Source organism: Ostrea edulis, chromosome 2 (assembly GCF_947568905.1).
Source record: "Ostrea edulis chromosome 2, xbOstEdul1.1, whole genome shotgun sequence".
In the NCBI taxonomy this organism is placed as follows: domain Eukaryota; kingdom Metazoa; phylum Mollusca; class Bivalvia; order Ostreida; family Ostreidae; genus Ostrea; species Ostrea edulis.
Window position 1 is genome coordinate 100,859,154 of NC_079165.1, and position 27,649 is coordinate 100,886,802.

The 27,649-nt window shown below is 35.2% G+C and overlaps 2 protein-coding genes and 1 long non-coding RNA gene across 3 annotated transcripts in view; all 3 read right to left on the reverse strand.

The window, feature by feature from the left end:
• Nucleotides 1-8,893, reverse strand: part of LOC125681012 (uncharacterized) — a 34,370-nt gene extending 25,477 nt beyond the window's left edge. The window contains exon 1 of the mRNA XM_056155756.1: nucleotides 8,765-8,893. Coding sequence (XP_056011731.1) covers nucleotides 8,765-8,840 — 76 coding nt within the window. The 5' untranslated portion in view covers nucleotides 8,841-8,893. The remainder of the gene's footprint in view (nucleotides 1-8,764) is intronic.
• A 3,407-nt stretch (nucleotides 8,894-12,300) lies between these two features.
• Nucleotides 12,301-21,439, reverse strand: LOC125681013 (uncharacterized). Its single transcript, XR_007372132.2, has 2 exons — nucleotides 20,895-21,439; nucleotides 12,301-12,985 (listed from the first exon to the last, which is right to left on the reverse strand). It is a non-coding gene; the product is annotated as an uncharacterized LOC125681013 (long non-coding RNA).
• A 371-nt stretch (nucleotides 21,440-21,810) lies between these two features.
• Nucleotides 21,811-27,330, reverse strand: LOC125680182 (uncharacterized). Its single transcript, XM_048919623.1, has 7 exons — nucleotides 27,312-27,330; nucleotides 26,409-26,598; nucleotides 26,209-26,312; nucleotides 25,784-25,918; nucleotides 25,511-25,687; nucleotides 22,044-22,159; nucleotides 21,811-21,960 (listed from the first exon to the last, which is right to left on the reverse strand). Exons 1-7 carry the CDS (start codon nucleotides 27,328-27,330, stop codon nucleotides 21,811-21,813), a joined length of 891 nt encoding a protein of 296 aa, XP_048775580.1.
• Nucleotides 27,331-27,649: the final 319 nt, after the last annotated feature.

The following is a 27,649-nucleotide window of genomic DNA, read 5'->3' on the forward strand; positions in this document are numbered from 1 at the left end:
TAGGCATTTGAAGTGACCTTAGACTGTTGGTTGTTTTCTTAGATTTCCAGATACAGTGTGGGATGTTTCTAATGTGCTGCATTTATTAACAGTCAGTGCAGGGTCTATTCGGCTAGGTTGTGGGGCTATTTCAAGGGAAAAGACATTCTCAGAGATTATCCTTGTAGTGTTAGCAATAGATACCTGGGGAAATAAATTTCAATACAAGAAGGTTCAGTTTCATGTAGTTAACCTTTCTTTTGTTAGATTTATTAATTAACAATCTTCCAGATCCAAAAGAGTGATGGAGTTAGTAAGCCATTTTGTGTTTAGGCTCATGTTGTATGGTGCTGTATGTAAGGTGAAGATAACGAACATTGATCAATCTCATAACTCCTACAAGCAATACAAAATAGATAGTTGGACAAACACGGACCTCTGGACACACCAGAGGTGGGATCAGGTGCCTAGGAGGAGTAAGCATCCCCTGTTGACCGGTCACACCCGCCGTGAGCCCCATATCCTGATCAGGTAAACGGAGTTATCCGCAGTCAAAATCAGTGTGCCAAGAACGGCTTAACAATCGGTATGAAAGACGCCAGACAGCATTTGACCCAATGCGAGGTTGTATTGACGAACTAGATCGTTATAACGACCATAGAATTTGCGAAATGCTGACTTCAATCGAGACTGTTGAAATCCCTGTACCATCAACTTGTTTGTCAGTAGCTTACCTCGATTTAAAAACTGACTATACCCAGAACAGGCTCTTGCATATCGAATCAGTTGAGATATATAAACACCATATGCAGGTGATAATGGAATATTGCTACATAAATGTGGGAAGTTGACGATGGAGAAGCTGAAATCATCCCGTTTGTCATACAGTTGAGTTGTCAGTTTGCCGTTAATGTCTACTTTCAATAAAATATCTAAGTATGAAGCAGAAGTGGACGACTCTGTGGTGTCCTTTATTTCGAGCTCACAGGGATATATCAAATCGACATATGAATGAAAGCTATCATTGTTAATAGACAAAACGTCATCGATATATCTAAAAGTCGAATTGAAGGTCACAGCGAGAGATTTTTTCTTCTCACGTAGAAGTTTTTGAATAAATTCTGCCTCATAGGAATATAAAAACAGGTCAGCTAACAAAGGAGCACAATTCGTGCCCATGGGAATTCCAACAGACTGTTGGAAGACCTGATCACCAAAGACCACGAAGGTATTGTCAATGAGGAACTCTAGCATATTTTTTATTTCAACTTCAGAGTACTTGTGCGTGGAATCAGAGTGGTGTTTAACAAAGTAAGTTTTTGAATGACTGATCACTAGATATGAATGTTTCCGTTTTCCGTTTTTGTTGAAGAAGCAACTGTCTATGATGTCAAAAAGTCTAGTCTTTAATTTATCGTGAGGAATGGTCGTGTATAGTGTTGAAAAGTCATAGGTTTTAATGCTATTGATTTGGGAAAAATTCTGTGATTTCAAGTTTACTAAAAGTTCTTTAGAATTTTTTAGAATCCACATTTGATTAACATCACTTCTGGCATATGTAGTCGCACAGTAAGTTTGAAGTTTCTCCTTCACAGCTGTTAACATTTTCGTGAGGAGCAAAGATAGGGGCTTGGTAGAGCACTTACTGGATCCAGCAATGTATCTTTGTTTGTAAGGGTTTTTATGTAGTTTAGGAATCCAGTATAGGTACGGTAACTCATATTCATTCGACCCATTGACTGGAATATTAAATGTGTCTAAAACTGAAGCATGGTTTTGAAGAATTTCGTCTTTTGAAAGGGCAGTTGGAGTATAAGTATGATTACCAAAAGTGGAATTAATGCCAAGTTCGTTTAAAATACAGTTGTAATAATGAGCGGTACAAACAAAGACAATGTTGTTACTAGCTTTGTCAGCTGGAACCAAAACATATTCCTCATGTAACCTATCTAATTCTTTTATCACTTCTGGTCTACTAAACACAAAAGGATAGATGGTATGTACTTTTGTTTTCATGTCTCTATTGCGGGATTTTAATATCCCTCTTATGCTTTTAACCCATTCTGACAATGTATCAATTTCTTCTTTTTCATATTTAGCCCATCGTCTGGCATAATCTTCGACAGAACTCATAATAGAGACGAAGTTCTGTCGCCAATTAAAAGACCAAGGTTCTCTGTATTTAGGACCTTTAAGAATAAGTGATTTGAGGTCCTCATTTTCAACTATATTAACATCACCAGTAATGACATGTCCAGCTGGACTATAGTTGAAAGAAGATGAAGAACAAGAACATGTTGGTGGCTTACGTGTAAGATTGTCTATATCTAAGCACTGCAAAGTTTGTTTATAATTAAAAAGTTTGGATGCAATAGTAGAAGTATAGCTGTAGGAAATACAGGGTGTAGACTTGAACTTGAAATAAGTTGGAATACACGACTGAACCCTTTTATGACGAAGGATGTTGTTTATGTTGACGGCATCTATTCCTTTGTTTGTAAATTTGAGCTTAAGGAACTGACGGCATGATTTGGAAGGAATATCATCCATGGTCCGTGCTGGTTTATAGAGCCTGTGGTAGGCAACATCCATAATCATAGAGTTCAGTCTATATTCAGGTGTTGAAAAATCCAGGTATAGACTAGCCATAGCTTCTTCAAATAACGTGTGTAAAACCCTCAATGGAATAGAGTAAAGTTTTGTACGAATATGATGTGGACCCAATTGTCTGTTGACGTGAGGCAAAAGTGAATCAAACGTGATATCATTTATACTTGGTCTTTTATATGAACGATGTCCGTGACTGCGTTTTCGTCTTTGGGTATTGGGAAAGAGTCCCATCACATTAACGTTATTTCCTTGTATACTAGTCAAATTTCCCACATCATATACGTTATCATTGCATCCATATGGAAATGCAGTGCCTAGGGTCCTGATCCAGTGATCTTCTCGTTGTCTACGAAAAGGGGTGCTTAATGTAGGATTGCTTGTGTGATGGTAAATTTTTTCTAAAATCCTTACCCTGATGGACAAGATGGAGTGGTCCGGTGCATTAAAATGCTTGTAAAGAAGTTGGTTACCACCATTATTAATTTGAAATCTGTGCCCCGATATTCTTTTATTAAGTGAACCCTTGGTTTCTCCCACATAAATTAAGCCACACAGGTTACACTCAATGGCGTAGACAACGTTAAAAGATTTACAAGTCAGATTATCAAACGTTTTGGTACAGAAACTACGTCCAGTTAGATTACTACTAAATGAATTTTTAGTGATCAGTATATCACAAGTTTTGCAATTTTTTGCAGAACATTTTGAGGTTGAACACATGGGGTCTGAAAAGGAATTATCAAATATATCCCTTAAAGGAACATAACAGTCTTTAATTTGGGTATAAGAATTTTATCTTATATGATACAAACGTGATGCTCAGAATAAATCAAGTTTAATCAGTGTCGGTGTACTCATAAACACGGAAGTGCAATTAATCAATTATTAGTACTCTAAACTTTGTTACATATTACTTTAAGATAAGATACTAGTAACCTGAAACACAAATAAACTAAATCTTTGTTTTAGATAATAGTGCATTGTAAAAAATAAAAATAAAAAAGAAGGGATGTCCTTAATTACATTAAAGAAAAAATATTTTTTCAATATATCTTTTACAGGATACCCACCTTACAATGCATGATTATAATCAATTTAGGTACTTGTGGGGATATGAAATCTTTATTTCCCCAGGTGAGTCAAATGCCAGAGGAACAGCGATTCTATTTAACAACAATTTTGAATACACTGTCAATAATGAATACAAGGACCAAGAAGGCAATTTACTTGTTCTTGAACTTAACATTATTGATAAATATGACTTGTTGCTTTTAAATATATATGGTCCAAACATGGATAACCCTGATTTTTTTTTCAGAAAGTTTCGGAACTTGTGTCTAATTTTAATGGTGATTTTGTAATTATGACAGGGGATTTCAATTTAGTTCAGGATGCAAATTTGGAATATGATAATTACAACAATAACAAAAAGGCTAGAGAAATTGTCTTAAATATGAAGAATAGCCATGCTTTGACTGACCCATGGCGGGTACAATATGAAAATAGACGTAGATATACCTGGTTTAGGAAAACCCATTAAGAAAAGCTAGACTTGATTTTTTTTCCTGATATCGGATGAACTTTTAGCTTTAGTTGATAAGGTAGATATCAATGCAGGTTACAGGTCTGACCATTCAAACATTGAACTGTATTTAGTATTTAAAAAATTTGAAAAAAGAAAAGGATTTTGGAAATTCAATAACTCCCTTCTGAAAGACAATTCATATGTTAATATGTGAAAGACACCATTTAGAAAATAAAAACTCAATGTGCTGCCTCCCCATACATTCCCTCTAGAGTGATTTCTATTGACTGTGATCAATTACAATTTGTGATAGATGATCAAAGTTTCTATGAACAACTGCTTTTGTGTATAAGGGTCGAAACATTACGTTACAGCTCTATCAAGAAAAACCCCCAAAAGGAAAGCACTAAATTACTTGAGGACGAAATAAATCATTTAGAAACTCAAATAAATTTTCAAGATTCACCTGAGCTATTCGAAAAATTACATGTTGCTCAAAATAAACTTCAGGAAATTCGTAAAGAATACATTAAAGGTTTATTTGTTCGAACTAAAGTAAAGTGGATTGAGCATGGGGAAAAACCAACAAAATACTTCTTTAGTCTAGAAAAAAGAAACTATATTAATAAAACTATAAACAAACTTATAAATGACAGTGGTAAGTCAATAACCTCCTAGTCTGAAATTTTATTGGAAATTGAGAAATTCTATACAAAGTTATACTCTAATGAGGATAATAATCTACATGGTGTAGAACTAGAAAATATTGTTAACAAAGAAAATGTAAATATACTTAGCTTTGATGTGTCAAACAAGTTAGAAGGTATGATTACTAGAGAGGAAGTCCTATCAGCCTTAAAAAATATGAAAAATGATAAAAGTCCTGGCACTGATGGATTCACTACTGAATTCTATAAAAAAAAAATTGGAGAGATATTGGAAGCTTTCTTATTAGATCTTTAAATTCCGGATTTCAAATGGGTGAGCTATCAATAACACAAAGACAAGGGGTAATAAACATTTTTCCCAAGAAAGACAAACCTAGAGAATATCTTAAAAATTGGCGGCCAATATCTCTTTTGAATGTTTCGTACAAAATTGCTTCTGTGTGTATTGCAAATAGAATTAAAAATGTTTTAGATTTCCTTATTCATGAAAAACAAAAGGGCTTCCTTAAAGGTAGATTTATTGGTGAGAACAGTCGTATGATATATGATGTATTGCAATATGCTCATGAACAAAAGATACCTGGGATGATCTTGCTTATTGACTTTGAAAAGGCTTTTAACTCTGTAACATGGAGATTTTTATCCAATACATTACAGTTTTTAAACTTTCACTGGTATTAAACTGATGATAATAACGATCATTACTATCATTCCAATTTTCTGTTCATATGAGTCGTATAAAAGATAAAATAACACCTGATCGTAATTGTTGCTAGTGTATATTTCTTACCTACATATCATTCGCAAATAAATAATACAAATAGATATAATAAGTAAACGTGGTCTTTCTGGAATTCCCTTCCGCCATCTTGGGATGATAGTAACGATCGTTACTATCATCAGTTTAATACCAGTGACGTTGGGCCTGACATTGTCAAATGGATTTCAGTGCTCTATAACAAGGCCAGGCTTTGTGTTATACAAAATGGTATTTTTTCAGAATTTTTTGAAATTAGAAGAGGCTGTCGTCAAGGTGACCCCGTCTCACCATATCTATTTAATCTATGTGTTGAAATTATGGGACATATGCTTCGTCAAAACAATATTAGGGGCATGAAGATAGATAAAGAAAACAATTGTCTTTTGCAATGTGCTGGTAACACTGTTCTCTTTCTCGATGGGTCTGGAAAAAAGTCTACAGAGTCGTCCACTTCTGCTTCATACTTAGATATTTTATTGAAAGTAGACATTAACGGCAAACTAACAACTCAACTGTATGCCAAACGGGATGATTTCAGCTTCTCCATCGTCAACTTCCCACATTTATGTAGCAATATTCCATTATCACCTGCATATGGTATTTATATATCTCAACTGATTCGATATGCAAGAGCTTGTTCTGGGTATAGTCAGTTTTTAAATCGAGGTAAGCTACTGACAAACAAGTTGATGGTACAGGAATTTCAACAGTCTCGATTGAAGTCAGCATTTCGCAAATTCTATGGTCGTTATAACGATCTAGTTCGTCAGTACAACCTCGCATTGGGTCAAATGCTGTCTGACGTGTTTCATACCGATTGTTACGCCGTTCTTGGCACACTGATTTTGACTGCGGATAACTCCGTTTACCTGATCAGGATATGGGGCTCACGGCGGGTGTGACCGGTCAACAGGGGATGCTTACTCTTCCTAGGCACCTGATCCCACCTCTGGTGTGTCCAGGGGTCCGTGTTTGCCCAACTATCTATTTTGTATTGCTTGTAGGAGTTATGAGATTGATCACTGTTCGTTATCTTCACCTTGCATCTGCTCTTGATCTTCTTTTTCAGTTTTCAAAATTCTCTGGTTTAAAGCCAAACATTTCTAAGACCAAGGCCATTTGGATAGGTTCTAAAGCTTATTCTACTGACACTTTGAATAACAACTCTGGAATACAATGGACCACAGAACCTTTTAATATATTAGGTATAAAATACACAGCAGATTTACAAAATGTAGAGCAGCTGAATTTTGTTGAGAAAATGGCAAATATCCAATGAGACCATAAAGAAATTATTCAATGGTCAAAAAGAAATATTACTCCAATTGGTGAAATTACAATTATAAAAAGCTTATTGCTTTCTAAGATTACCCACCTCTTTTTATCTCTCCCTAGATCCAACACATTATGGATAAAAGAATTAGAAATATCTTTTTTTAAATATTTGGGGAGGGGAAAAAATGATAAAATAGCAAGGTAAACAATGCAGTTGGACTTGGGTAGAGGTGGATGTAGAATGGTCAATTAGACATCTTCATCAAATCTTTTAAATTAACTTGGATAAGGCGATTGCTCATCAAAAACTCGGCATGGTCAAGCTTATTCTCAGAAATTACACAATGTAATATCTCCTATCTCTTTCAATATGGAGCAGACTACTCTAGGCAAAAAGCTTTTTCTACCAGTAATATTTTTTGGCAGGAAACTCTACTTTACTTTACTGAATTTATCAATATTGTTCAACTTAAAAACTTGCATTAAGTTCTTGAATCCTCATGGTACAATGATAAAATTAAGATACAAAATAAAACAACCTTTTCAAAGAAACTGTATGACAAGGATTTCCATTTAGTCTCAGATGTATTAGATAAAGATGGTGATTTCATTAAGTTTGAAAATATCTGTAATGAACATTTAGTTAAGGTACCTTTTACTTATTATGAAGGGCTTACGAAATCAATACTGAGATCTTGGCCAGATGTTCGACATCTGACATTAAACCAAACCTTAAAACCCTATCAGTCCATACATGTAGCTATTAAAATGTTAAAGATAAAAAAAAAAAGAAGATCTAGAACTGTATACGACTATCTTAGTAACACAGAAGAATATAGACCAATATGTGAATCAAAATGGGAACCTGACCTAGATCTACCATCTACATTTAATTGAAAAAAAGTACACAGAAATATTATGTTTACCACTAAAGACACTGGACTGATATGGTTTACATACAGAATAATACACCGAAATATAGGTACATGTATGAATAATTATTTGCATAAGATAAAAATTTTAGATAACAAGGCTTGCTCCATTTGTTCGGAAGAACCAGAAGCCATTATACATTTATTTGTTAACTCTCCATTTGTTGCCAGAATTTGGTCATGCCTGTCTTTTTGGATATTACAAAAGACAGGGAAAAGAGTGTAATTTGATTCACAAACAATAATATTTGGCTTATTGACTGAACATGAAAATATTATTAATCTTATCTCACGGCGGGTGTGATCGGTCAACAGGGAATGCTTACTCCTCCTAGGCACCTGATCCCACCTCTGGTGTGTCCAGGGGTCCGTGTTTGCCCAACTATCTATTTTGTATCGCTTGTAGGAGTTATGAGATTGATCACTGTTCGTTATCTTCACCTTGCACTATGTTGGTCAAGAGATGTATATTTTCATTCTCTATAGGAAAGGCTTACCTTTTACATTTAATGATATTTTAGCATATTTACAATTATACTATTCACATGAAAAAAGTTTTATAACACAAATGTCTTTATGAAAAGGTGGTCAAAATGGAAATGCCTTTTTGAATAACTTCATTTTTCAAATGATTTAATTGCTATTACTTTAAAATGCTACTCATGTTATTTTTAATTATTCTTCCCAACTGTGTGAATGCAAGGATGAAAGTTGTCTTGTATGTTTATAAATGTTTTGAAAAGTAATAATAATAATAATAATAGTGCATTGTATTGTTTATCTAATGATTTTGAGTGGTGAAAATAAATCTGATGTATAACATTTGAAATAGAAAAAAGTTTAAAAGATAATTTTAAAAGTTTTATACTTTCATATCTATTCAACGATTTTATATGAGCGTCTGGTTTCGAAAGAAAAGAACCAATCTTTCAAATGATGCTAGCGAAATAACACCATAAATGACGAAATTCATCATTACTCACGCTTTCAAAAAGAAATAAAAAGAATATCTTACCTACAATACTAGCCGCTATCCATAAAACAACATGTCTGCATGTTTCCTCCCCCATGTTGGCTAAACTGTTTTTCATTATCTAAATCTTTCTTCAGTTTAATATAGATAATGTTACTTCGAACTTTCAGAATATAAATATTTTCATGCATGTATGATGCATAAAGGTAAATCGAAATGTCTCAAATCATTAGCCATTTATATATCAGTATTTTAAACAATCCGGAGAAAAAGTATCGGCCAATCAATTCGCGAGGAAGAGAATGGGTACAACCATACCACGATAGTTAACTAATCTGTTCGACGGCTTCACTCACAGAAATATATTTAATACTTCGGGAGTGAAATGCAAAGGGCAAGAGAAGTTTCGGAACGGTGTTATAAAGCAAAATATTTGTTACTCAATCAGTTCATAGGCGTTGTTCTTGGTCTCTCTGACCTACATGTATATCTGCACTGTCTTCTGAGTGACTTTTGCACAATGTCAGGGAGTAAGGTCACTAGTACTAAGCCGTGTCGTACGTTACACATCGAAGTAGATGCTAATTATTAAATAGTTTTTGTGTTTGTGATCTTGCAGTTAATTTTGTTCATTATCCTTGTTTTAAAACCATTATATGGTCCTCGTGAGGATCCGGGTTAAAATAGGTCCTCAGTAACCCTTGTTTGTCATAAGAAGCGATTAAATGGGGCGATCCTTCGGATGAGACTGTCAAAAACCAAGGTCCCGTGTCACAGCAGGTGTGGCACAGAAAAGATCCTCCCTGCTCCAAGGCCGTAAGCGCCGAGTTTTGCAGCCGGCATTGGTGACGTCTCCATATGAGTGAAACATTCTCGAGTGGGACGTTAAACAATATACAACCAACTAATTAAAAACCATTATCCAAATAAGATCGATGAAAATTAAATTGATACTCTGGGTCATGTGAAAGTTTTATTATTGTAATTCCTGTTGATGGTCTGTTGTCGTCTGCCGAGTGACACCATCTGTTTACTAAGTTTTATTTTGATCAAACATGATGGAAACCTAAGCAATAAGTAATTAGTTATGTTATCTTGATGTAATTCGTTACATATGTACATCAACTAAAATATCTAAAATGATCAACTTATATCGAAACCATTCCGCGTTTCCTTTCCGTATTAAGTGATTTAAAGTGTTAAAGGACAGGTATTTATGCTTCGGAGAGAGGACGTATATTCTACCACTTTGACTTTAACTGTGTGAACTGCAACGTGAACTTTTCATGAGAACCTTTTTGACAATTATAATAATTGCGAATCGTGTCGGTGAAAAGTTCTGCAGAAATGCAACTAATTAAAATAGTTATCTAATCTTATGAATACACTTTGCGTTTATTTGATCTCGCTACTTTGTTAACTTTGTTAATTTTCTTTCAAGGATTGAATTTACATTATTACAAGATTTGACGAAGAATTGTAAATCGTTTGTGAAATTCATGGACGAAACAAGATTAGAATCAGTAGTTCAGCAGAATATGAGAATAAAATATGTTTTATCTTATTGTCACACGGCAATGGTATGCAGGGCACTGATCACGTTTAATGGGCAATTGTCACGCGAATGTGCTCTCGTTCGATTACTTACACACGATACATTTTTTTAAAACTGCTATACAGAACAGATCTAATTAGTTGAATTACATGTGATCAACAGAATACCTTTGCATTTGTCTTGTCTGAAATCAAGATATTTAACAATTTTATTTTCTTTCTGTTGATATTCCGTACAGAACTATATGTGTAACGCGGGTTAACGGGATTTTGGGACGGAAATTAGGCGCTTCCCATGCTTTTGTGAAAACACCAAGTTAGGCATGCTTCTTTTTGATTTTATGAGAGTAAGGAAATCCAAAGAATATGGAAGTTAAAAGCTTACCGTAAATAAACAGTGAGGTCAAGGTAAACAGTTAGAAGCTTGAATTTATTCCAAATTAAAGAAAATTTATCAGCAGAACTGTAGCTGACTGCATGACGACAGAAGAGACAGACAAGAAAACTGGAGATCGATCCTTTATCAAAACATTCGATTTACAGCGCAACTTTTTATGTCTTATATTTCTGCATTCTTATACCACTGTCTTGGAATTACGCCCCATATATATATATATTTAAGGAATGACTTTAATTCTGGGGCAAGTTATACGAGTATAACCTGGTTTGGGTCAGTTTACGCTTTATAATCCGCGAAGCGGATTATAAAAAAGCGTAAACTGACCCAAACCAGGTTATACTCGTATAACTTGCCCCAGAATTAAAGTCATTCCTTATAATTTAATGCAAGAGACAAAGATGCTAACCTTCGTTTATCAAAATGTACATACACTCGGAAAAATACAAGTCAACCAAGCCGCGCAATGATTTACTTAGCAACAGCCACACGAAGCGTCTAGATCTAGCTGCGAAGCCAAAGGTCGCCATCTTTAATCTTAGTTCTACGGAGCCTAGCCATTTATCAAAATATTGTATCGAAAGTGAAGTTTATCATGATAGAAAATATGTGTAGACTATCCATGTATTGAGTATTTCGCTGCCCTTTAGAGATAGAGATCGACTTTGAAGTCGCTCATCTCCGACAGATTGAGAAAATACGGGAAATTGCATTGTTTAGGCCTACCCAAAATAAATCTTCAAATATCAGAAAATGCAATAATTTACGGCTTTCAACTCTGTGAAAACTTCTACTAAATGAAAACTTACCCTTGTATGCAATGTTATCGCTAATAGTAAATCCGACACAAGAAAATATGTAAGCAAGTAACAAATAGCATCCACATGTCAATGTGTCTGACGTCATGTGATAAAATGTGACGTATGAATTTTTGCTTGCTTTGTTGAAAGACGAATCAAGGAATGAAACAACGCACCCCCCTTCTTTTCCCCAGTGAGAAATGTATTTCAAAATGAACAGGGTAATGCTTACTTAGAAAATCATTAATTCGAATATAATATATTTGTTTTAATCTATCAATAGTATTATTCGACCATACATACAGAGAAAGATGTTTAACAAAAGTGATTTGCGTACAAGTAGGCCTAGATGCTAATATTGACAACGAGAAAACAACAGGTGTATCAAACCGAAGTATCTTATTGTGCACGTTGACTTTCTATTCCATAGAAGTTTAGAGAGAGAGAAAAAAATAGTTCCGACATCTGGTTGTCAAGGGGGTGTGTCCCCATACCAAACCAGCTGACCAAACCAGGTTATACAAAAATAACCTGTGTTCCTCAATTGGAATTTGACCAATCAGAGACAAGGATACAATAAGAATTATATATATATATATATATATATATATATATATAATCCAAATAGAAAGAGTTGATATCACACAGTCAAAATAATTAAATAAAAATGCAGGAAAGTATGCAGTAAATAATCACAACTAGGTACTGAAAATTTTCACCCCAGCCCGGGGTCGAACCAGCGACCTACGGCACCCACCGCCTAGCAAGACTGTCAAACCAATGCGTAAGTCCACTCGGCCACAACGACTTCCCCAATCACTGTCAAGTACATTTGCACCAGTTTATTATGTAAAATATATGTATTGTAAACCTAGTCTACTATACAATTTTACTAATGTGTAAAGAAAAAAGTAGAAACGTCATCATGCCACCCTTGAGGCTCAGACTTTGAGGCTAACAAACTTAACAAATATATTCTTTCCTTGTAAATACAAATACACAATACGAATGAAACATTATCGTTTACACAAATAGAAATACATGTAAATTTTAAAAAACAATACATGATGCAAATGAAAAAGTATGCAATTCATATCAACATAGTATAATACAAATGAAAATTATACGATACATATAAGAAATTATTCAATACAAATTTAGATTGTACAACACAAACGGAAAAGAACAATATCACAACGTTTGTCATGTCGTAGAAATGTCACTGGTCTTCGAGTATTTAAAAAATTTCATTACATATGAAAGAAAATATTTCCCTTCTAAGCAAAATAAACATTTATTTCAGAAATATCAATAATCACGATATCTGATATATTAAACTTAGAGATTAAATTTAACAACATCCTTTGCCAATTTTGATTTATTCCCTCACAGTCGAAAACAATAGTTCACAGTTCATTTGAATTTTATCCCATCTGAAGAACCCTGTATGGACCTTCATCGTATCCAGGACGAACAGGAATGGCACGTGTTACCTTATACCATGCATCATAGCTGTGAATAAGAACACCATCTTCAAGAACAACTAAGTACTATATTTCTTTCCATACTTTCTCATTGAATTTGAAAATCAAATCAAATTCTCCTTTGTATATCTGCATTGACTAAAAGAGCAAATTCAAGAATTTAGCTTTAGATTAACGGTTTAATATAAAACTAGTAACTTTAATCAAACTACGGAATAGCACATTTACAGATACGTTATCGTCAAAAGCACCGACAGACGCACTTTATCAGCCGACACCGTACCATAGCGGTATTATGAATGATCTCTATCAGCCGACATCATAGCGGTATTATGAATGATCTCTATCAGCCGACATCATAGCGGTATTATGAATGATTCTTATCACACGACATTACAACGGTATTATGAATGATCTTTATCAGCCGACATCATAACGGTATTATGAATTAAGTGTTCTGACGTGATCTGTCTGTCTTTGCATTCAAATAACTTTTAATCTTCAATTTTAAATTGATATATGCTGAAACGTAAAATAAAGAGATCTCCAATATTTGGTAATATTCATATTATTCTTGTACCATTCAAGTATATTGTTCAATTTATACGACTATTAGAAGATACACATCTCTATTTTATTGGATAACTCCGTGAATTTAGCGTTAACCACCATCACTTTTTACAAATACATCTACTTCAAGGCTAAAGAGGTTTTTTCCTACTTCAGTGAAGACTAGACCCTCGTTATCATTGGTTGACTCTCGTTTTCTGCGGTGCATAGAGGTCGTTTCACGATTAATTTGTACCATAGGGATGTTCTATCACTTTTCCGGGAGTGCCTGACGCAAAGCGGTTAGTTCTCTTGGTGGATTTGGATGCGTTCGAATGCGTCCCACATGTTCTTTTGGCGAAATCGGGTCTGTATGAGGGTCAATGTAACGTTTTGATATCGTTTTGGTGACGATTGTACAGTGCACGCCGCGTCATAAAAAATAAGCTGTACTGGTGGACATACGGCACTACGACAAGCTGCAGAACAGAGTCAATATATCGCTGAGCTTTGAAATTACCTTTAGTGATAACCAAGCGGGAGTTCTGACTATTACAGATCCTGCACCAAACCATAACTATTTTTTTTTTTTACCAAACATGTTACAGTCCAACACACAGTTATTGGTATAACGTTTATACCGCGACGTCGAAAACCAGGCGACGCCCATCTGAGCGTGTAAAACACGAATCTTGACTCGTTAGAGAAGAGTACTCGGCGCCACCTTTGCATTGGTTTCTATATTCATATGAAGCAGAATTTATTCAGAGACTTCTACGTGAGAGGAAAGAATCTCTTGCTGTGGCCTTCAATTCGACAGTTAGATATATCGATGACGTTTCGTCTATTGACGATAATAACTTTCATTCATATGTCTATTCCATATATCACTGTGGGGTCGAGGTGAAGGACACCGCAGGGTCATCCACTTCTGCTTCGTACTCGGATATTTTGTTGAAAGTAGACATAATGGCGGACTGACTGCTCGGCTGTGACAAACGGAATGGTTTCAACGTCTCCATCGTCGAGTTCCCATATTTGTGAGGCAATGTTCCATTGTCGCCTGAGTATGGTATTTGTGTTTCTCAACTGATTCGATACACTAGAGCTTGTTCTGCGTGTGGTAAGTTTTTTAAATCGAAACGGGTTGCTGACAGACAGGTTGATGGTACAGGGGTTTCGGCGGTCTCGATTAGGATTGGCATTTCGCGGATTATGTGGTCGTTGTAGTGATCTAGTTCGTCGGTGAAGCCTGTCATTGGGTCGGGTGCTGTCTGGCGTGTTTCGTGTCGATTGTTGGGCCGTTCTTGGCGCGTTGATTTTGACTGCGGATAGCTCAGTTTGTCTGGTCGGGATATAGGGCTCACGACGGGTGTGGCCGGTCGACAGGGGATGCTTGCTCCTCCTGGGCACCTGATCCCACCTCTGGTGTATCCAGGGGTCCATGTTTGCCCAAGTATCTATTTTGTATTTCTTATAGGAGTTATGAGATTGATCACTGTTCGTTATCTTCACCTTTCATTGGAGAAACAGTCGATCGATGTCGTAGCACCCATTGGAGTGTGACGCCATGTCGAGGACGATTAAGGGACAATTCCACTGCATTACGACGCGGCTTGATGTCATAGGAGTGAAGCGGAGAAACCTCAGCACAGTATCTTGGCTCATTCTTGGATTATGTGCCCCTGTGTCCCATTTGCAGGCGTTGTACATGTAACCTTTAAAGGTCGGCCAGATCAATGACAGTCGGCAGTTATACCCGTCAGTCCAAGACGTTTGAAGAAAAAGTAAATTTTTATTTATGTTCAACGCTTCTGCCCGAACGTTTTGAATGATTCCAGCCAACAGTAACTATACTGCCCTGTTGCGTGCCTCCTTAGGTAGCCTAGAAATCCTGTTCGCAATATGAGAGAGAATTTCATTATCGGACTATTCTTACCAGATGAAGGAAGGATAACAAACAGGTCTGAAACGTGCACGTGCTAATCGGAGTGTGTATTGATTTCTCGTGGTCACGAGAACACGAAAACGTGCAATGTGAATGAATTCTATCAACCGTGAATTGCTTAGGAATGTGTTTGATATGCAATTCAGAGGTACTTACAATGAATAATTGATGTTTATTTGGAGATGCGTTTCTTCTGTGTTTCATATGCATATCTTGGTGTAATGAATTTATTGTATTGTTTTTGAAATAAGTAAGATTGAAGGCAAATTACTTCATATTTTCACATTCAGTATTTATCCACACTTTCTGCTTTTCAGTGATGAATTGCTTAGTTATGGATACTTTTTGAGGTTTAGATCCCCTCTCACAAATGTAGTTTCTTTTAATGAAACCTATACGCTCGAATACGATAACGAGAGTGTTTTAATACAAAATCTCAACAGGCTGACAGTAAATAGTTATTAATTTCTTTCAAAATTTATATTTTCCATAGATAATCAATTATCTATGATTAAAAAATATTGTCAAGGGCAATAACTCCTATGCTGGAATTTCCTCTAGTGGATGTCTATTATACATTGGTTTCCCTAATATACACAATTAATCTATACATATTTATGAATTAGCAGGTTTTTTTTTTTTAAAACTGTTGATATTTAAATTTTGTCATTTCAACAAGTTTTTATTTATTTCTATCATTCTGTTTAACGAAAATGTGTGATTTTCTGATGTTGATGTATACTTCTGTTTTTGTATGTCTGGCATCTTTAAAAAGGTGGCAACATATACATTTTCTTTGGTTATTAATTAAATTAAACTATACTGAGTGGAAATTGATAAAGTTAATCCACTTTTAATCATTAATATTGATAAGTCACATGAGAGTGGAGCTATCTTAACTGCAGATAGGAAAAAACCCAAATCCAATCTTTGACGTTGATATGTTCTATGAGAAGAAGAAATCTTTTGATATTGCCCTCAACTCAACATTGATGTATATCACAGATGTTTCAGCTATTTACTAATCCTAGACACCTGATCAAACTTCTGGTATATCCGGGGGTACGTGTTTGCCGAACTTGTAATTTTGTAGGAGATTGATCATCTTCACCTTTTTATTCATATGTCTAAGATAGTCCGGGCAGATCATTAGAATTTGCCATATTTAAGACAAAGCATATTTGTTTTCAATTTCATACATCGATTGATAAGAAAACAAAAAACAACAATATCGATTCGATATATTCCAGTAAACTTGAAATAAAAGATGCCAGTCTTCCACACCTTATTAACTTTCCTAATACGAGGTTTTGATATTCCTCAAATAGTCTTAATTCAAAGTCCTATTGTCTTTTCCCCCTTCACATTTAGCCCATCATCTGGCATGATCGTCGACAAACTTCATACTAGAAATGAATTTTTCTCGCAAAATGAAATATCGATGCTCTCTGAATTTGAAACGTTTAAAACGTAAAATCCAGTAATGACAGGTCCAACGGGGCTATAGATAAAAGAAGAGCTCAACTGATAGTTGTGAAAGTCGGTCTATATATAGGCACTGAAAAGATTGTTTTTAATCTTAAATGTTTGGATGTGATGATAAATTTAGTATAATATTATTCGTACACAATACAGAGTTTACACTTAAACTTGAAATATGATAGACTGTAAGACTAAACATTTCAATGATCATAAATGTTGCTAATGAAAAGGTGACGATGTGGCGGAAAACAGCAAAAAACCAACAACAGAAAACCCAAACATTTTTCCTATTTAGGGATAAAAAAATAAGAGTCGGGCAAACACGGACACCTGGATACACCAGAGATGGGATCAGGCGCCTAGGTGGAGTAATCATCCCCTGTCGAACGGTCACACCCGCCGTGAGCCCTATATCTTGATCAGGTGAACGGATTAATCCGCCGTCAAAATCAGTGTAAAGAACGGCCTAAATATTTGTATGAAACACCTCATGTTAATTCATTCTGATGTTAATGAAGTATGGACTTGCTTTGGCGTCTTGAAATACTGTAGACATGTAATTCTACGGAGTCATAATTTATATGATGATATAATAAATAATACAGTCATAATGCGGATTATAGTTATTGGTTTAATTTGAGGGTAGGATATTCCGCTGGGTTGCACAGAAGGTAAAGATAACGAACAGTGATCAACCTCATAACTCCTATAAGCAATATAAAATAGATAGTTGGAAAAACACGGACCCCTGGATACACCAGAGGTGGGATCAGGTACCTAGGAGGAATAAGAATCCCATGTCGACCGGTCAATTATGTCTTACAAGGAAATAGCTTACTTACCTTAAGTTCGCTGGTATATAGATTTACATGAATTTTATGTGACCGCGGATTTAGCGGAAATAAGTTCAGTACGTAAAAATGTTTGTTTACAGTAACAATTTAAAAGTTTACATGGATCAGAGTAAAGTTGTGTGTGTATGTTTACAGTAACAATTTAAAAGTTTACATGGATCAGAGTAAAGTTGTGTGTGAATATTGCGTAGACTTGATTGTTTGGTGACGTTGAGTGAATTAATGAGACATCGTGTATATTTGGTGATTTCCTGAACTACATTCACGTGTTTGTGTAGTGAGGAATACCCCCATCATATTCACGTTATTACCCTGTGGACTTTAAAAATCCCTACACCTTCAACATTACCATCGCACTTATATAGAAAAACAATACCTAGTATTCTAATCTAGTGATATACGAACATAAGCTGGTAAGAGTGATGGTCATTTTTTCTCTCCCAGAATTCTGACCCTCATGGACACGAGGAAATGATCTGGGGAGTTGAGATGTTGAAATTTTTATCTCTATTATCAATTTGAAATATGTGTTAATATATTCTTTTAGTTAGTGCCCCCTTTGTTTCGTCAACGTAATCAGTCCATTTAGGCAAACCTTAAATGTGTAGCAGTGTTAGAAGACATACAGGTAAACTATTTCCAAATGTTGGTATTGAAAGTACGTCCTGTGAAATCAATAATGAATTCCTATTGATTAACATGACACATGTTGTACAGTCATTGACAGAACATTTAGAGATAGAGCACATGTCCGGGGAAAAACCTAGAACTTTACATCAGCATTTCACAAATTCTATGGTCGTTAAAACGATCTAGTTTGCCGATACAACCTATCATAAGGTTAAATACTGTCGGACGTGTTTCATACCGTTTGTTAGACAGTTCTTGGCACACTGATTTTGACTACGGATGAATCCGTTTACATGATCAAAGTATAAGACTCACGGCGGGTGTGTTCGGTCGATAAGGGATATTTCTCCTGATCCCACATCTGGTATATCCAGGTGTCCATGTTTGCCCAATTTTCTATTGAATTCCTTATAGGAGGTATGAGATTGATCACTGTTCGTTATCTTCATCTTTCATTTGGGGATATGGGTTATTTTAAAACCAAAAACAGGCCATCTGTCAGCTGTACATCTGAAAAATCCTTGATGTCCCGAAGGATGACCCGGGTACACCAACCGTTCTGCTAGATACCATACCCCTATACAATCCACAGATTGACCGATTCTACTAGATACTGTTCTCCTATACAATCCACAGATTGACCGATTCTACTAGATACTGTTCTCCTATACAATCCACAGATTGACAGATTCTGTTAGCTACTGTACCCCTATACAATCCACAGAGTGACAAGTTCTGCTAGATACTGTACCCCTACACAATCCACAGAGTGACACGGTCTGCTAGATACTCTTGCTGTGTCCCTCAAGTCGACATTTAGATATATCGACGACGTTTTATCTATAGACAATAATAATTTTCATTCATATGTCGATTCGAAATATCCATGTGAATTCAAAATAAAGAACATCACAGGGTCGTCCACTTCTGCTTCATACTTAGATATTTTATTGGAAATATAATTATATTAAAGGTAAACTAACAACTCAACTTTATGACAAATAGTGATTTCAGATTTCCATCGTCAACTTCCCATATTCATATAGCAATAGTTCATTATCACCTGCATATGATTTTTATATCTTTCAACTGATTCGATACACAGGCGCTTGTTCTACGTATGATCAGTTTTTAAATCGAGGCAGGCTACTGACAAACAAGTTGATGTTGCAGGGGTTTCAATAGTCACTTTAAAGTCAGCACTTCGCACATTCTATGGTTGTTATAACGATCTAGTTTTTCAATACAACCTATCATTGGGTCAAATGCTGTCAGACTTGTTTCATACCGATTGTTAAACCGATCTTGGTACACTGGTGTTGACTACGGATAATTCCGTTTACCTGATCAAGACGGGTTTATCCGGTGGACAGGGGATGCTTACTCCTCCTAGACACCTGATCCAACCTCTGGTGTATCCAGGGGTATTGTTTGCCCAATTCTCTATTTTGTATTGCTTATAGGAGTTATGAGATTGATCACTGTTCGTGGTCTTCACCTTTCATACTGTACCCCTATAGAATCCACAGAGTGACTCGTTCTACTAAATAAATGTACTGTACCCCTATATAATCCACATAGTGACTCGTTCTTATTTCGGGAGACACGTCAGTCAGTATTTAAAAACCGTTATTCCTGGTAATATTCATGGTAAAATTTATAAACCGAACGACAATTGTCCAACAGCAGAAATACATGCTCAATATTTATATGAAAAGAAACACTAAAGATAGCGAAAAGTGACCAATCTCATAAATCCTATTAAGAATACAAAATGCGAAAAACAGGGTAGATATAGACATCGGAAACACCAGAGATGGAAACAATGCCTATTAAGAAAAGTGTACCCTTGTAACACACAGGCATATATATGTTTGTAAATATCACCAACCGTTAATGATGATAATTTTGTCATGATTATGTTCCTTTTTATTAAAGGATATTTTAGATTAAAATATGAATATCTGTATATGAAATCCGATAATGCATGCCTATATCCTTTACGTCATTAAAGTAAAATATGTGATTAATTAAGTCATTCTTTAGAAGAGAAAAACACAAACAACAAAACTTCACATCTATAACTAAATTTGTAGGATCATGTAACAAACGCAGTTCCCAGTACAAGCCGGCAATGTTCGATGTTCTATTTTCATATGCTAAACACCAAACACGGCTCGAAGTTGCAATAACTTCATATGAAAGGTCGTATGAATCTTGTTTCATTTTCAATACAATCAATTCGTAAAAATATTCAATGCAAAAAAAATGATAGAAAGATAAAGCAATTAATCCAACCACATTCCACACCCACTAAGTGTATACAAGGTCAGGTACAAAATAAGCACTAAAATGTTTTACGATACAAAAAATAAAATTGTCAAATTTATGGGCGATCCTTCCCTTCCTCTGGACGAACAAAACTTTTCAATAAAGTAGGTTAAAGATAGTACAAAATATACAAAAATGCTTACTGAATGTTGAATGTTCTCTTTATCGTCCCGATCACTCGGTTCTACCCTTGTTTTTGATTTAACATACAGCGCTATTCCAACAACAACTGCTACAGCTATCACTATGACCGCCGCCACGGCACCAGCAATAAAACCTAAATTACTGGAGCTCTCCGAGGCCGAGGAACCGCCTGTGGAGGACGTGAATGCTGTGGGGGAAAATGTCGTTTTATTATTCTAATCAATGAGAAAATTGACTCATTTATAAATATCATTGAAGAACTGATAAATGTAAGAGAGTTCATTCTCGTCTAAGCCTGTAACATTAGGAAAATACAATTAATGATACACTCAAGAAATAAATTTTATTTTTGAAATTAAAGGAGGGTACGAATTGCAACGCTACACACACGCAGACATTTTTATGAAGCGCGTTTTACGCCAGCATTGAATCACGTTAGCGCTTCATTAAAACAATGCGGGCACGAAGCGTCGCAGGTCGTATGCTAAACTGTTTTCCATTGATGAGGAAGTGACTTTCATTACAATATGTAAAGATATCAAAGTTTCAGATATTTAAAATGTAAATGAGACATATGAAATAGTAACTTAAGTTTCTTGATATTAGTATTTATATTTTATATTGTAAAAAGTATATGGTACCAATTTTGATTCACCATACTTCTATTTTTTGTAGTTTTAGTGATGACAGACACATACAGGAACATGGCTGTGCAATTAAAATTGTACGGTTTTCTAACCCTTCTCCATAAATGCACGTTTATGCAAGCTATAAATAGAAAAAGTAACTAAATAGATACTTACCACATATTTCTGAAAATGAAATGAAAAACACTTTGCAACGTTGAAATATCAACTAGACTAATTCTTTATTGGTTAATTCAAATGTTTAAACGCTTCATCAACTAATTTTATTTTACTTAATTTTAACGCTTTCAAGTTTACCAGCAACTGTAAAAGTTAGTGTTCCGGCCCCTGTGCTCATTTTGTCTTGTGGTGTCTGATTTTGTCCACAGGCCCCCTTGTTGTCACTAGCGTACACCTTATCACCGGAAGTCGTCACGGCCTATGAACACCAAGAACACACTGAACACTCTGAAACATCCCTAGTTTGATTTTTATGTTATGTGGTATAAGAACTGGACTTACGTAGCAGGTAAATCGGAAGGTGGAAGTAAAGTCCACTGTGGTATCTGTGTTAACAACTGTGACGTAATAATTGCTTCCTACTGAGGCGAAGTATGCACAGTATGCAATACCACCGGCTATAATAAAATAACTTTTCATATATATATACATAAGAACATTGGGTAGGCTGTAGTTATCTAGTTGGTCTATCTAAAGTTTCTTCTTGCAACTTCTTTTACAATTCAAAAAAGTAAAAGATGTTTAATTTTTGCATATAATTGCGCAATTCTTGTACTTCCGTAGGTGTGCAATAAGGTTTCGGAATTTCAAACGTGGAACGAAAGGAGGTTGGATTTCTATTTGTTCACTTCCTCCATAATTGAAAAGGATTAGGATTTTATTCCGTTCTTTTGAGACTACGAAAATGGGGTTTAGTTTTGGGTGTTACAATACCAGAAAATATGTTATTTTGGCAGGATGCCAGTTTTTGTTATTTAGACAATACGTTCCAAATCGAAAATAATTACTAATCCCTTTTTAATTCACCCGAGTAAACTCAGGTGACCTATTGCAATAGGTCGTAGTCCGTCTGTCGTCGTCCATCGTGCGTTAACAATAGAACAATAGTTCTTCTTAATAACTACCATTCCAATTCTTTTCAAATTTGGTATAAAGCATCATTTGGACAGGGGGGGGGGGGATAAATTGTATATCTCAGGACTCAAACACCCCTGGGGCCGTAGGGACGTGGCAAACGCTGTCCAAAATTGACATACGTATAAGAAAAACTAAATGTTTTGTGATGTAGAGCAGAAAGACCTGTACCAACATTGTAAATTTCATGATCCCTGGGGTAGGGGTTCTGACCCCAGGGCGGGCCCAAACTTCTTATATAGTGTTTATGTGTAAGACACTTTTATAACACTTTTTTTTAGTGCTATTGATACTAAATTGAAACTAAATAGATATTTAGAAAGAGCAGGTTGTCTTTTACCAAAATTGTAAATTTGATGACACCAGGGGTAGGGGTTTTGGTATCAAGCCAAAATGGTCAGTTAATTTCTTCTTGATAACTTTCATTCCAGTTCTTTTCAATTTTGTATGAAACATATTTGGAACAACAGGGACAAAATTTGTAAATTTCAGGATTCCTGCACCCCTGGGGCGTTAAGGGCGGGGCAAAAACTGCTCAAAATTGACCAATTTTAAAAAATCTTCTCAAGAACCGCACACGTATTAAAACAAACTAAATGCAGAGTGATGCATAGCAGGAAAGCCTCTACCAAGATTATAAATTTCACGATCCCCAGGGTAGGAGTTCTGATCTCAGGGCGGGGCCAAAGTTGGTATATAGTGTTTATGTGTAAAACACTAAAACAATATTTTCTTTAGTGCTATTGATACTAAATTGAAATTAAATGGATATTTAGAAAGAGCAGGTAGTCTTTTATCAAAATTGTAAATTTGATGATCTCCAGAGTAGGGGTTCTGACCCCAGGGTGGGCCAAACTGTGTATATAGTATTTATGTGTAAGTTTGCGGATACTGCATAAAATCTAAATGGATGCTTAGGAATTGGAGAAGAGGATGCACAAAAATGGTGAATTTCACAACTCAGGGTTTTGACTTTAGGGTGGGTCCAATTTAATCATATATTTTGATATTTTAATGTTAATACACCTATTATATTATTTTACGCCTTTCATCGGTGTATGTACTTTTAAGGGCAGTGAAGTTATAAGAACACATCTTGTTTTATACTGTTGCTGAACATTAGAATTTAGCTTAGATATTCAGAACAGACATTGTTTTCTAAATTTCATAGCCCTTGAGAGTAGTGATACTTTTTCACCAGTATTAAGGTGACCGATAAGGCATGTGGTTCTCTTGTATATTTGTATGACAGATGCAATGTACATCGCCCAATCTGACACAGTCAAAATCACTGACGTATCTTTATCTTTTAAATTCGCCAATGTTTACAACCACAAAAAAAAAAAACAATTGTTATATGGTATTCTGCGATCATATCACAAAATTTTATCTTTAAAAGGGAAAATCAGGAATTTGCGAGGATTATACCTCAAAAGACCTACATGTAACATGAACATTACTGAGAGGATCAGTAATTCATTTTTACAGTTTCCACCTGCGTCTCCACGAGCAGTTAAAATCTTGGTATCTGAATGTAACACAGTAAGAATACTGGATGAAATGCTACTTCTCAGTAGACATTCAGACAGCCGGCAATTGATCTAGTAGAAATGTGGCATGAGTGACCATTGAAAAGGCGAAGATAACGAACAGTGATCAATCTCATAACTCCTACAAAGAATGCAAAATTAAGAGTTGGGCAAACACGGACACCTGAACATACCAGAGGTGGGGTCAGGTGCTTAGGAGTAGTAAGTATCCCCTGTCGACCGGTTACATCCACTGTGAGCCCTGTATTTTGCTCATGTAAATGGAGTAATCCCTGCTGAAAACCACCGTGCCAGGAACTGTCTAACAATCGGTATGAAACACGTCAGACAGCATTTGAAGCATAATAGGTTGTATTGGCATACTTGATCATTATAATGGCTATAGAATTTGCAAAATGCTGACATTAAACGAGACTGATAAAACCTCTAACACCAACTTGTTTGTCAGCAGTCTGCCTTGATTTCAAACTGATAATACGCAAAACAAGCTCTTTCGCATCGATCAGCTGAGATATTACACACCATATGGAGGTGTTGTTGGAATAGTTCCATATATGAGGAAATTGTACAAGGAGAATGTATTTATAGGTTATGGATGTTGCCTAATCCTATTCATTTATTGAATAACATTGTTTAAAGTAATTTTACTCTCCTGTGATATCATAAGATTTTACAAAATCAATTATCTATTTAGATTTATGCATGATAGGAACATAAATTTTGTTGGTGTAATTTTCAATGGTTATTGTATAAAACATCTTGTTAAACATAAAATATTTCAAAAGTTATACATAAAAATGAATAATTTGTTTCAAAATATCAAATTCAGGGCAATAACTCTGTTTTCATTGAATCCTTGTTTATTATGCGATATATTTTTCTTAATTTTTACGGAAATTTTGAATAGTTTTGTAAAGAAACAGTTTCATGTAAATATCATGAATACTGTTGTGTCGTTTTAACCGGTTTTGGGGAAATTTTGATAATGATGTTGAAGGAAAATTGCATTTTTCTGACATTAATATATGATTTTATTTATAAATGTATAGCATCTTAGAAAGTATGATGACCTATATATTTTATTTAATGCTTTATTAATAATTTAAAATAAAACTAATTTTAAAATTTTATAAAAAAAAATAATGCGAGTATGGAGTTACCTTTTTGCATTCCTCACAACTACTATATATTATACCTTAAACTACAATGAAGAAAATGATAAAGATCTTAGTTGTAAAATCAAAGTATTCAATACTTATTTCTGTGAATAAACGTGGGGCATACTTGAATAGAATTGCTTTGTTGGACACAGAGTGTATTTGACCACCATCTGAGTTCGATCTGAACAAACATCCCAGACACTAGAACCATCACAGTATGCTGTAGAGCTGTCATTGAAGGTATAGTTGAATATTCCCAAGAAAGGCGGCGGGCAATCTTGTGTAGCATTCTGAATATAACCTAAAAATATTCAAATTGTGTATTAACAAGAAACATATATCTCAAGCCATTGTCGATTACGATGATTTTGTGATGGGTATCGTTATTCTAATTTACCTTTCTTGATCAGAACAACAGTTTCTATTGCTGAAGGTAATCCTAGAGAGGGACTACATCCATTGGTGATGTTGACTGTGTCAGAAACGAGTCGTACTAGTACACGTTTGTTGTTGACATTTTCTGTTTCTAGATCTACAAACAAAAGGATCTGCCATGTTTACTGGTTAGGAGCAATTGGAGAAAATATTTAGTACTTTTATCGTGACTGTTCCCCATTAACAAATGCATAATTCTGATAAAAAATCCTTGTGTATGTATTGAGTTAGAAACCACGAAACATTTGTAATTAATCTCAAATTAGTTTATATTTACAAGAATTAAGTGATGAATTTAAACACTAGATTAAAGTAAATGAAATATCCAATAAGAAATACACGTTATGAAAAGACACAGATGCATTGAAAAATCACAAAACTACTTACCTGCGTGGATTAGATACGTATATGAGTAATCTGTTGTCTTCTCCCATTTTATACAGCGATACACGTTCATTACAAAGCCGTGACGGGTAGCTGTTTGATTTGACCTTGAAATACAATTAATTGATGCATTAGTGTTAATCTTAACACTGGGTGGTCTACATACAATTCTAAGAAAAAGCAACATAAACGATTGCATTCACTTAAATAGCAGTAGATTGTTGGAAGAATCATCGGCTATACACGTCCATGACGTCAGAGTGTCCGAGAATACTTGGTGATTCCATCCCTCCACGTAGTTATCAGAGCGAGTGAATGTGATGTCCTTTGTTGTCTCGCTGCTATCATGCCACTCTCCATCCCATTTTGTAGGAAGTGTACAACTATACGCCCCTATAAGTACAACATGTATTCAGATTGGTAGAGTTAGCAACTAGTAACCCGCTACTAGTAATTGGCTACTTAAACAAGAGAAAAGTTGGCTACTAGTGGCCAGTTACTTGAACCACGAAAAGTTAGATACTAGTAGCCAGTTATTACTAGCCAGCTACTAAAGGTAGCCAGCTACTACAAGATATAAAGGTTTTAATTATTCACAGCCAGCTACCAGATAATTTCATACGATTCCTCGCATCTTTAGAAAAAAAACCCTGATAGATAATCATATTCAAACTCAGTAACCTTCATTTCATACCTACTAGTAGCTAACTTTTACTGGTTCAAGTAGCTGGCTACTAGTAGCCACCTTTTCTCTTCTTATATCAAGTATTCTTCGATGATTCAGGAAAAATGTCAATAACGAAGTGATCGTCATTGAACCGAGTCACAATTATACGTCATCATCAACAACACACGGGTAAAAAAAAAATAGAATAGTAATCGAGTTACATAAAAGAAATTATGGTATTCTGTTTTGAAAATCCCTGTATGTTTTCAAGAAATGTATAGAACACAAAAGTTGTGTGTTTTTTCTTTTGAAAATGCCCATATTCACTTTGTTTTGAACATTTTGTTTAATAAATCAATGAGTCTGCAATAATTGAACGAAAACGACTCTCCTAAAATCAGTTCTTTGCGTATTTATCATCATTTACACAGTGTGTTACCTGTATTTGATAGGAACATGTTACAGATCACTAAAATGCACAAATATAAATGTACATGTACATTGTTATCGAGCCCGCAGCTGAAAGACAGCATGGATTCCATATAAAAGCAGATTACATAACCGCGCCACCGTTTATTTAAATTGCTTTTATTTAATTAAATATTTGGGTTAAAACTCTGCCAACGAAAATACCAAAATTTAATTCTCCACAAATAATCTACTTCTACAGTATTGTCAGGTCTTTACATATTTGTCTCCCTACTTATTCTATGCTCAAGAGCATGTTGTAATATGTCCAATTTAAGCAGGCTACAAACAGCTAAGCTGATCTTACAT